This window comes from Mastomys coucha, unplaced genomic scaffold (assembly GCF_008632895.1).
Source record: "Mastomys coucha isolate ucsf_1 unplaced genomic scaffold, UCSF_Mcou_1 pScaffold21, whole genome shotgun sequence".
Taxonomy (NCBI): Eukaryota; Metazoa; Chordata; class Mammalia; order Rodentia; family Muridae; genus Mastomys; species Mastomys coucha.
The window spans coordinates 143,785,950-143,798,535 of NW_022196904.1; the positions used below are offsets into that span (position 1 = coordinate 143,785,950).

The following is a 12,586-nucleotide window of genomic DNA, read 5'->3' on the forward strand; positions in this document are numbered from 1 at the left end:
TTTCAAGTTGCATAATGGTAAAATTGGCATCAGGCCCATATTTGCTGACTGACTCAGCAAGCTCTTTGTTAGGGGTATATTCTACTGGAGCATAGACACGGCCACCATCAGCATTCTCAAACACTGGAAAGGCATGCAAGAGCTTACTCTTGTCTCCTTTAGATAAAAAGGAATCTGAACAGTGTCTATCAGTGTATAGCGGGGGTGTACTTGGAAGAGCAGGTGGGACAGCATAAAGTGTTCCGTGGCTCTGATCTCTCGCTCCCTTTCACTTTCGATTCTGGAGAGGCGGCAAATGCTCATCCGGATGATACCTCTCTTCCTCATAGCGAGCCGCTTCTTCCTCCAAGTTCTCCTCCGCAGAGGGGCTCAATTCCTCAGAGCTATCAAGCTTGAGGGCCTCCAATTTCTTAACTGGGTAGAGGGGCTTCGGTCTCGAAGTTCCATCCCTTTCCCTAGTTTTCTCTCCCAGGGTGTTCTTTCCCTTATCTCTCGCTTCCGCAGGTCGAGCGGAAGGGTCTGTGTCCTTGGGTATACCCTTTTTTCTCTCCCTTTTATCCTGGCTAGCCCCCACTCTCTCATTACGCTCTGTTTCTGACATGCTATCTTGTAACTCCTCAAGTGCCCCCTGTCCTGACGCTACAGAGGTGTGGCATTTCTCATTCTCCAGGCAAGAATGTATCAAATGCCAAATGGACATCGTAACAAGCACCACTAGCACAATTACTGCAGCTTAGGCCACGCTCTCTAACCTTGAGGAAGGGTCGGAGGAATTAAAACCAAACAGCATGCCTCTCAGAGCTTACCTTGTTCTGCAGTTCTGAATCCTCTCAATGAGCGGAGGGTCTCCTCTGCACCAGTGGTTGTAAGGCTCCCCCGGTGGCGTCCCGGGCTTCGGTACCAGTTGTAGCCCACGCAGTCGTCTCGCCAGCAAGAAGACACACAGACACTAGGATCCTTCTGCAGCAAGCATTTATTGCATCATGAAAAGGAAGACCTCGAGCCAATAATCGGCACTGCTTATATACACCACAGCGCGGCGTGTCAGCCCATGATTGGCTGTTTGCTCATCACCCCATGTGACACCTCAGGATGGGCCGTGACTTGGCGCCTTTTCACTCTACGCACATGCGCAAACAGTTGTTTACCAGGAGTCGACAGCGGATGTAGGCGCCATCTTGTCAAGGCGAATGCCTCTCCAGCTCTACCGCTCTCCACATGAACTCCCACCAGCAATGGAGGGATGTTTGCCTTGTTCTATATCCTCTATTACTTGAGTTTCAGATCTTAGCCATTCTGACCATTCTGACAGGGCTAAGATGGAATCTCAGAGTTGTTTTGATTTGCATTTGCCTGATGGCTAATGATGTTGAACATTTCTTTAAGTCTAAGTGCTTCTTAGCCATTAGAGCTTCCTGTATCAAGAATTCCCTGTTTAGACCCAGGTGTCCCCATTTTTAAATTGGACTATCTGCTTTGTTGATGTCTACTTTCTTGAGTTCTTTATATATTTTGGATAATAGTCCTCTGTCAGTGTGAGTTGATGAAGATCTTTCTCCATTCTGTAGGCTGCTGTTTTGTCCTTTTGACAGTATCCTTTGCCTTACAGAAGCTTTTCAGTTTCATAAGGTCCCATTTATTAATTGTTGGCCTAGTGGCTACACAATTGGTGTTCTATTCAAAAAGTTTTCTCCTTTGCCAATGCATTCAAGGATAGCCCCCACTCTCTTCTATAAGGTTTATTGTACTAATTTATTTTTTTTGTTGAGGTCTTTGATCCACTTAGACTTGAGTTTTGTGTAGGGTGATAGATATTGGTCTATTTGCATTCTTCCTCATACAGACATCCAGTTAAACCAGCATCATTTGCTGAAAATGCTTTCTTTTATATATTGTATAATTTTGGCTTTATTTTGGTCAAAAATCCTAGGCCCACAGGTGTATGGATTTATTTCCGTATGATCAATTCGATTTCATTGATCAACCACTTTTCTTAATGCCAATACCATACAGTTTTTATTACTATTTCTTGAAATCATGGTTTCAAGAAATATCTTCAGAAGTTCTTTTATTGTACAAGACTGTTTTATCTATCCTTGGTTTTTTGTTTTTCTATATGAAGTTGGGTGTTGTTTTTTCAAGGTCTGTAAGGAACTCTGTTCGAATTTTGATGGGAATTACCTTAAATCTGTAGAGGGTTTTTATAAGACTGCCATTTTTACTGTTAATCCTATAAATCTATGCAGATAGGAGATCTTTCCATCTTCTGATATCTTCTTCAGAGACAAGAATTTCTTCTCATACAGGTCTTTCACTTGTTTGGTTAGAGTTACACCAAAATATTTTACATTATTCGTGGCTATTGTAAAGGGTATTGTTTCCCTAATTTCTTTCTTGGCCTGCTTAACATTTATATAATGCAAGGGTATTTGAGTCACTTTTGTGATCTATCATATCATCTATGAAAGGTTTAGGTATCATGATGACTATGGGCTCATAAAACGAATTTGGTAATGTTCTTTCTCTTTCCATTTTGTGGAATAATTTGAGGAGTATTGGTATTAACTCTTTTTTTGAAAGCCTGATAGAATTCATCACTAAAATCATTTGGCCCTGGGCCTTTATTGGATGAGAGACTTTTAATGACTGCTTCTATTTCCTTTGGGAGTTATAGGTGTATTTATATTATTTAACTGTGGTAAGTGATATCTATCAAGAACAAATAAATGGTCCATTTCTTTCAGATTTTCCAATTTTTTTGGAGTATAGGTTTTTGAGGTAAGACTCAGTGATTCTTTGGATTTCCTCAATATCTGCTGTTATGTCCTCTTTTAATTTCAAATTTGGTAATTTAGATATTCTCTCTCTAACTTTTAGTTAGGCAGAATAAGGACTTTTTTGTCTTGTTTATTTTATCAAAGAGCCAACTCCTTTTTACATCTATTTTTCAAAATTGTTCTCTCAGTTGTTATTTTATTGATTTCAGCCCTGAGTTTGATTACTTCCTAACATCTTCTTGCTTTGAGTATATTTGCTTCTTTTTGTTCTAGAGCTTTCAGGTGTGCCTTTAAGCTGCTAGTTTGAGATCTTACTAATTTTTTTGTGAAGGCACTAAGTGCTATGAACTTTCCTTTTAGCACTGCTTTCATTTTGTCTCATAAGTTTGAGTATGTTGTGCATTAATTTTCATTGAATTCTAGGAAGTCTTTAATTTCTTTATTTTTTTCCCTTGACCCAGTGGTCATTCAGTAGAAAGTTGTTCAGTTTCTATGAGTAGTAGGCCTTCTGTTGTTTTGGTTGTTGCTGAAGTCTGACTTTAATCCATGGTGGTCTGTTTGGAAATGTGTATTTCACATTTCCTGTATCCGTTGAGGCTTGCTTTGTGACTCAGTGTATGGTAATTTTGGAGATGCTGAGAAGAGGGTGTATTCTTTTGTGTTTGGGTGAAATGTTCTGTAGATACCTCTTAGGTCCATTTGAGTCACAATGCATTTTAGTTCCATTATTTCTTTCTAGTATATTTATAGGGTAGATTTGTGAATAGATATTGTTTAAATCTGGTTTTGTCTTGGAATATCTTGTTTTCTCTAACTATGATCATTGAAGGTTTTGCTTGGTATAGTAATCTGGGCTGGCCCCTGTGGTCTTTTAGAGTCTGCAAGACAACTAACTACCCAGGCCCTTCTAGCCTTTAGAGTCTCTCTTGAAATATTGAGTGTAATTATAACAGGTCTGCTTTTATGTGTTCCATGGCCTTTTTATTTTGCAGGTTTTAATTTTCTTTATTCTGTATATTTAGTGTTTTGATTATTATGTGACAGGGGTTGCCTTCTTTTCTGGTCCAACTTATTTGGTGTTCTGTAAGCTTCTTGTGCATTTATAAGAATTATTTTCTGTAGGTTGGGGAAATTTTCTTCTATGATGATTTGCTGAAAATGTTTTCTAGTCTTTTGAGCTCAGAATCTTGTCCTTCTTTTATTCATAGTAGTCTTAGGTTTGGTATTTTCCTAGTGTCCCAGATTTCCTGTTTTGTGTCAGGAACTTTTTAGATTTAACATTTTCTTTGACTGATATATCAATTTCTTTTATCATAACTTCTATGCCTGAAAATCTCTTTCATCCCTTGTATTCTGTTGGTGATGCTTGTGTCTGTAGTTTCTGTCCTCTTAACTAGATTTTCCATCTCCAGGATTCCTTCAGTTTATGTTTTCTTTATTGCTTCTATTTCCATTTTCAGGTCTTGAAAAGCTTTATTCATTTTCTCACCCTGTTTGTCCTTTTCTGGAATTTTTCATTTCCTCTTTAAAAGACTGTATTATTTTCCTGAGGTTGGATTTAAGATTATTTCCTGTGCTTCAGTTGTGTTGAAATATCCAGGGTTTAAGGTAGTGGGATAGCTGGGCTCTGCGGGTGCCATATTGCTCTGGCTCTTGTTGAATGTATTCCTCTAGTCATTTGGGTTTGGGGTTTTTATAGGTTTAGGTGCTTGTTTCTGAGTTTATCTTTGTTCAGTGGGTGTTTTTGAATGTCTTTATCTCCTTGGTTTCTGTTTCTTCTCTGGTCCTTTGGACTGAGTGGTGTGGGGTTCCTGTGATAAGCAAATCTTCAAGTCCAGTAGGGTACCTCTGCTTCAGTTTTTGTGACCTGAATGACCTCTGTGGTTTCAGGTACCAATGTTGCCTTTAGGATTCCAAGTACTGGACAATCTCTGGGGTTCTGAGTACCTGCTTGGGTTCTGGGGTTCCTAGTACTTTTTGGCCTCTGGTAAAGCAGAAGTCTTCTACCAAAGTTGTGGGCCATAGCATGGATCCCAGGTGATAGGGTACAGTTTCAGACTGTTGCATGTGCTTTAAGGGGAGTTTACGGGTAGAGGAAAGTGTCATACCTGGGAGTCCCTAGTGTCTGGAAAAGTGGTTGGAGATGTGGGATACAATATGGAGCCCAGGAAATGAGTACAGTTTGGGGATGTTGAGCTATCTCTAAGGAGAGTTAGAGGACAGTGGGTGGTGTTTTATATGGGGTCCTTAGTACCTACATCTGGGAAAGCTTGTGAGCCAGAATATGCAGCCGAGGGAAGGGGTAAAATTTGCGGCTGTTGTCGCCAAGTTTATCTTTTACTCTGTATGCAGATATTTCCATAACTTGAACCATTTTTTTCTTTTCTCTTCTTTTCTTTTCTTTTCTTTTCTTTTCTTTTCTTTTCTTTTCCCTTTTTTCTTTTTTGGAGGTTGAGGACAAAGCCTGGGCATTGCACTTGCCAGTCTACGTGAACTAAATTCCCACCCCAACTTGATCCATTTTGGAGTTTGTGTTTCAGCTGAGCCATCCATTTCATCTCTAAGCCACAATGAGCTGTAAGAAGCGGAAATCACAGAAGATCCTATTTAATACAAGGAAAAATAAAAAAATCGATGAATATTTCTCTCAGGTATGTCTATAAATGTTGCTAGTGGGATATACTAATAGCTGTCTTAGCCACCAGAGGTCCTAGGTCACTTAGAATCTACTGCCAAGAAACTGCCTCATTGTTCATTGGGACAATGACACACTCTAGATCTTTCTTACCCACTTTATTTAGTTTGGTGAATGGTGTCAAAGATAGGAAACTGTATTATGGCTTTCAGCCCTATCAAATTAGTGTTTAATAGAAAAAATATCTATTGCAGTCATGTCTAAAACATTAGTAAAACTGATTAAATATAGTATGTCACACCAACCTGTGAAACAAGCAAAATTAATACTGTTTAATTACATCAAAATGTTGTGAATATGATTGACCTCTTCAGTCATAACATATTTGTTTAGTACTTTCCACTTTACAAAACTGTAAATTGTATATTTATTAGCTTAAAACTTATATGTAAGTGAGGGAGGTTTTGGTTTCAACTTGTTTGTGAAGAAAAAGTAGAGAATGGAGTTGCTTGAGCCTGTGATGAAGACTTGGGCAAGTTCACTGATATATTCAGAGCCCTCTGCTCTCAGGCTCTGTCCTGACAAATGATTGTGTCCTCTGAGACTAACATGTTCCTTTATCACATCAAGACAGCTGAGTAGTGTCAGCATTTGAGGTGCAATGCCAAAGCCTTTTCTTTGTTTCTTTGTGTCCAGGTTTTGGAAGGCAAGACATCCAAGTAGCTAGGAGATCCATAAAAAGCTGATATCTTTTTATTTTTGTCCAACTCCACAATAGCAAGCTCAAGGAACACATGTGATCTCTCTTTCCCTTTCAAAAGTGTCAGACCAGGAATGGTGGCACAATGCTGTGATCCCAGCATCCCAAGTCAGAGAATAGAAGACTGTGAATTAAAGACCACAGTGAACTGTATAAGACTGCAAAAAATGGAAGTAAACATAGAAAAGCCTATCTCTATCCAGGAATATTTAAATATATGGAGGTCTATTACAGTATTACCATGCGTGCAAAAAAGGATGTTTCTCACCAAATATACACTACAGAAAAATCCTGACCAAATACAAACTGCAGAGATACATTTTAAAAGACTCTATGCCTGGATAGAGTAGATTCATATTGCTTTGCTTTCTTTTTATCTGTTTAACTGAGAATGTTAGTGTTATCACAAATGATGACAGGCTTAATTTTTAACCAAGCTCCAACATTGCTACTCCCATTGAAAAAAAAGCCACCAGTGAGTGACTTTGCTGGCTTCTCATGATGAATTTGACTTGGGACCAATGAGTTTTTCTGGCAAACTTAAGACAATTGCTGCCTTAGGTCCTTTATCTGTCATTATGGTAATATAACTGGGCAAAAGCAAATTAAAATAGCAAGGGTTTGTTTGGCTCACAGTTTGTTACAATTCATGGGAAGGAAGTCATAGTGGCAAGACCCTGAGAGAATTAGTTATGTTGTATCTGCAGTCAATGGTAGAGAACAGTGAACTCCTGCTCTGTTCCCCCATTATCAACTTAAACAGTCCATGATCCAACCTAGGGAATGTTGCCAACACGTTTTTAGGGTGCTTTTTACCAGGATTGATGAAGAAACACCCCACAGATGTTCCCAGAGATCCATATCACAGGTAATTTAAAGTACTGTCAAGACAGTTAACAATAACTGCCATAAGCAGTTTTGGTTTTCATTTAGGCTTTCTTATTTCTGGAATTTAACTTCTGTCCTCCCATCTTCCTCTCTTTTGGTTCTTAACATAAAGTCTTACAAAAATAGGAGATGATGAAAATTTACAAAAAAAAAAGTGTAGTTCAATAAAAAATTAAGTTTGTATTAGAATCCACTGTGCATTTGTATCTATCTACATAGGATGTAACCAAGATATTTCATGTGATTATATTAATTTAGTGGGAATTTATGTAATAAAGAGAATAACTTGCATGTGTTTTATGATACATGCTGCCTGAATCACGATATTAAGGAGATATGGAAATTGTGAGTTTGAAGGCAAACTGGGCTGAATACTGAATTCCATGGAAGCATTAATTGCATAGCAGGATTCTGTTTTACAAAATACTAAATAAATGACATTGTTGAGCACCTGTTGCTGTTGTAGAGGAACTGGGTTTGATTTCCAGCACTCACATGGTAGTTCTTAAACACCAGTAACTCCAGTTCAAGGGGATCTGATGTCTTCTTCAGACCTCTATGTGTACCAGGCATGCATATGGAACACAACCTCATTAGGTAAAGCATTCATATCCATAAACAGAATAAATTATAAAAGCAAATGGTAAATAAATAGCTTAATAAAGTGTTATTGTAACACATCTTATGCTTGGAGAAGATATGTATATTAAAGATAGTAAAATGGCTTGACATGCTATACAGGGAAGCTGGCAGACCTTTGGTATCTGAATAACACTGTGTCTACACTCCTATTCTTTTTCTTTAGAAAAATGTACCATGTGTAACAAAAGGAGCTCTTCTGTCTGATTTGATAATAAGTTGAGGTTGTACTTTGGATCTGATGATGAACCTTGATTTAATTAATTCTACTTATTGGTCTTTTGAGATTGATACTGAATTTCCCATATGAACTGTGTATTGACACTAAAAACGGACACAGGACTAGAGTTGTCAGAATTATAAATATCTACCATTTACTTTTAGGTTTCCAAAGAAGAGCAGAATGATCCCAATATTTCTCAAGTAAAAGTGGACTCTAGAAAAATGTCAAGGGATATAACCAACACCAGGGACCAAAGACCACGTTCACCCAAGAAAATTCAACAAGATCAGACTCCTTCCCTAAATAAGAAAATTGTAGTCACCTTGGGTGTGAACTCTAGGAAACACAAAAACATGAAGTATGAGCTCACATGTAGGGAGACAAGTAGCTTGTATGCAGCACTCAACACTCTCAGTGCTGTCAAAGAAGAGATAGAAAGTCAAAAGGGCAAAGAAATGCTAGTGTGTGGCAAAGAAGGCATTGAGGGGTACTTAAACCTTGGCATGCCCCTCTGCTGTATACCAGAAGGCAGCCACGTGGTCATTACATTTTGTCAATGTAAAAGTAAGACAGAGGAAAGTAAACGATTCCTTGAACCACAAGACCAAGCATCTACCAGTTATGTCCAATTTTACATTCATGCAGTTGGGAATAAGAGGAAAAAGATTCTGAAGTGTGGGGAACTTCACAAAGACGGGAACAAACTCTGTGTCTATGGCTTCAAAGGAGAGACCATCATGGACACACTGAGGAAGGATGGCAGGTTTTGTTCTTTCATAGAGAGTGACCATTGGAAACTCATTAATGACCTGGACACCATCATAGAAAACACTCAGCCAGTTGATGAGTTAGAGGGCAAGCTTTTTCAGGTTGCCGCTGAGCTTCCAAAGAACCCTAGGGTAGTCTCTGTCACTCAGAATTCTGAGTTAGAAAATGGAAACTTCCGAAAGCTTGAAGACTACATTGTGGATAAGTCCCCTATATTGAAAAAAGAAGGAGAAAAACTTAGAGCATACATCAAGGAAAAAAGTGAAAAAAGTGAAAAAAGAAAGAAGACAGCTTCCTTATTCAAAGTGCATAAAGAACACTTTGGGAAAATGACAAAAAATTCTACTCCTGTTAAAGTACTCAAACATCTTTCGAGGGCCAGTGACTCAGTTGGGTTCCTATGGTGGAACAACAATGGAAATGAGGGTTGTGCCACTTGCTTTGTTTTTAAAGGATTGTACATTTTGACTTGTCAGCATGTGATAACTAGCATTGTGGGTAAAGGCATAGATCCAGATAAGTGGGCAAGCATAATTAGTCAGTGTGTAAAGGTGACCTTTGACTACGAAGAGTTTCCACTAATAGAAAACAAGTTTTTTGTTGTTAAACCTTGGTTGGAGATATTTGATGCAGACCTTGACTATGCTGTCCTAGAACTGAAGGAAAATGGACAAGAAGTACCTGCTGGACTGTATAATGGAATAGGACCTGTGCCACTTAGTGGGCTGATTTATATCATTGGCCATCCTGAGGGAGAAAGGAAGTCTACTGATGGCTGTACCGTGGTCCCTCAAGAAAATAGAGGAAGAAAATGTCAGGAAAATTTTCAAGCAGGAAAGGAAGCAGGCTACTGTCTTTCTACATCTTTTCTCCATTTATACACACAAAGAAGTTTCCAGGAAATGCTTCACAACCATGACGTGGTTACTTATGACACCACTTTTTTTGGTGGATCTTCTGGATCCCCAGTATTTGATTCTAATGGTTCATTGGTGGCCATGCATGCTGCTGGCATCACTTGTACATACCAGCGTGGAGTTCATAATATCATTGAGTTTGGTGCTACTATGGAATCCATTCTTGCTAGTATTAAGCAAAATAAACAGTGGTATAATAAAATTTTTGTAAATAGTCAGGATGCAGAAATGCCGAGCACAGATTTCTGAGGACTGGAAAGGGTTTAGTTGATTTTTCAACATTAAGGGAATTGCCTATGTTGTTTTTCTGCAGACAATAATCTTTTATGAACTTTCAAAATGATTGATTTCACCCAAAAATAGTAGTTCTAGATTATGTTCTATGTACCAGGCATTTTCACAATTTATTAAAACAAACAAACATATATAAAACCAATTGAACTATTTATGTAAGGTAATATGAAAAAGAAAATTAAGTGCTAATATGGTCTTAGAGATCATAGATAGTGTCAGGAGATTCTAAGATGTGAAAAAGTTCAGAGCATAGAAACTGGAGTTGTAGGCCAAAAGATTCATGGAAAAGAAAGAAGCCTACCATGCTCCTGGAAACCTGAACCAATTTCAAAAACACTCATTTGGTTCTACCCATATCTTCCTTCTCTGGTGACGAGAGCTCAGCCAGGACACTGCATCACAGGGTTTTCAGCCCTAAAGGTCTCTGAACATAGTTGCCTTTCTTCCACTTGGCTTTCTGACTTAAGACTTGGATCTGAAATGAACCTGCAAGGACTGGTTTTACAAATCATTGAGTAGGCAAGGAACTGGTCTCTGCCATAGAATGTGTGCACCTCAGAGTTCCTGGAGTTGAGTTATGGAGAACAAACACTGGAATAGGTGGTTTCTACTTCATAGGATTCACAATGGAGAGGACTAGGATACTTGCCACAGCCTAGGACAATTCACAGCAGTGTGACACTCAAGTCCTGGTCCCTTGGAGAGAAAAGAAGCTGTGTTCAAGAAGTAATCTCACCAAAATCAGAGTCAATGGGAACTTACATACAGAAGACAAGAGGTCTTAGATTATTTGAGGGAAAGTGGAAGGACTAGTCGAGATGCTGAGGGAAGATTGCTAAGAGATCTGGCAATTGCTTCAATTCTTCCCTCTATCAGAACTGAAATATGTCCTGTGTTAGAGCTAATGTGATCCTAATCCACAACTCCCCTTATTTTCCAGACATCTCCTAGTGCTAATGCTATTGCTATTGCTAGTGAGATATTTTGTGTCCCCTGCCCAATGCATCGTTCCCAAGTCAAATACAGGTGAATCACCATTAAAAACAGTGTAATATCTTTAGTGAGTTTTGAAATATAAGGTGGAAAAAATTATTTGTATGGCATTCCCATTGTTTTTGGTCCAAATACTCATTCTCAATATTATAAAATAATAAATGTTTTTTCATAGCTGTTTTCTTTAGTTATGTATTTTTTGTTTATTTGTTTATAATTTATAAGTAACTCTTACCAGCCTCATTATTTTTAGGTTCTGTTGGGAATGGAGGAGGGGTCCATCCCTGCAGGTACCATGACTGACAGGGAAGTGGACTGCAAAGAGCTTAGAATGAAAATTGGTGCAGCTGGATTGTGGCAGTCAGATGGGGATCAAATTTAGAGAAAATGGCTTAATTTTCTTACACATTTAAAGACAGTAGAACTTTGGAAAGTAGTTACCATGTGACAGTTCTCATAGCAAACCCTTAGGAATGGGTACATTGATATCTCCTTGCAAAATAACCCACTATGGAAAAGTATCTGAGATCTTTTTCATAAGAACAGGTTATATTGACTGGGATACATACAGTGCTTGGGGCTAGGGCCTGCAAAGGAAGAAGATTTAATAAACCTAAGGATGGATTCTACTGATGGAGGGTGCAAAGTACATGGGGCCTTTTTCATAAGGATGAATTCTATTTTATGAGAGACAAAGCTCATGATTAGGGCCTAAACAGTTCTCAAGATTTGGGGAAAATTCAGGTGACTGCTGCTCCTAATAGAAGAGCCTAGGATCACCAAATTGTTTGACCAGTTTTACTCCAATATTACAAGAGACTAGGCATTCATCTCCTTGAAGAAAGTAGGCCTGCCTAATTGAAAATTGGGGTTTCTCCAGTGGATACTGTTAGCATTCTGTATAGAGTCCACCTGCACAGATACCTGGCAGCAGCCAGGTATGCTCCTCCCCACGGTTACCTGGCAATGGCCAGGTAGGCCTAGCCCTATAAAAGGAGCTGTTTGCCCCCCTCCTCTCTCTCTTTCTCCTGCTTCTCTCTCTTGCCTCTTGCCCCTTTGTTCCCCCTCTCTCCCCATTCCACTCCCCTCTCTCTCCATGTGGTCATGGCCATCTGTGGGGAGCTGTGAAGCTGGAGAGGCATTCGCCATGGCAAGATGGCGCCTACTTCCGCTGTTAACTCCTAGTAAACAACTGTTTGCGCATGTGCGTAGAGAACAGCTTGCGCATGTGCGTAGAGTGAAAAAGACGCCATGTCACGGCCCATCCCGGGGCGTTACGTAGGGTAATGAGCGGACAGCCAATCATGGGCAGACACGCCACGCTGTGGGCAGACACGCCGCACTGTGGTGTATATAAGCAGTGCGGATTTTGGGCTCAACTCTTTTTCCCTATGGATGAGGACAATAAAACGTTGCTGCAGAAGGAACCTAGTGTCCACATGTCTTCTTGCTGGTGAGACGACTGCATGGGCTACAGCTGGTGCCGAGAAACCCGGGACGCCGGGAGAACCTTACAACAGCTGGTAGGTTTCAGAACTGCGGGACAGAGTGAGCTCTGAGAAGCATGCTGCTTGATTTTAATTCCTCCGACCCTTTCTCAGGGTTAGAAAGCGCAGCCAAAGCCAATGGCGCTTGTTATACATTCTTGCCTGGAGGATGAGAAATGCCCCGCCTCTGTGGCATCGGGGGCAC

The 12,586-nt window shown here is 39.6% G+C and overlaps 1 protein-coding gene across 2 annotated transcripts in view; it reads left to right on the top strand.

Moving 5' to 3' along the window:
• Fam111a (family with sequence similarity 111 member A) overlaps positions 1–11,071 on the top strand; it is a 19,901-nt gene extending 8,830 nt beyond the window's left edge. For both annotated transcript variants that reach the window (XM_031389807.1, XM_031389806.1), the window contains exons 3-4: positions 5,228–5,428; positions 8,084–11,071. In XM_031389807.1, the coding sequence (XP_031245667.1) occupies positions 5,348–5,428; positions 8,084–9,856 (1,854 nt within the window). In that variant the 5' untranslated portion in view covers positions 5,228–5,347 and the 3' untranslated portion in view covers positions 9,857–11,071. The remainder of the gene's footprint in view (positions 1–5,227; positions 5,429–8,083) is intronic.
• Positions 11,072–12,586: the final 1,515 nt, after the last annotated feature.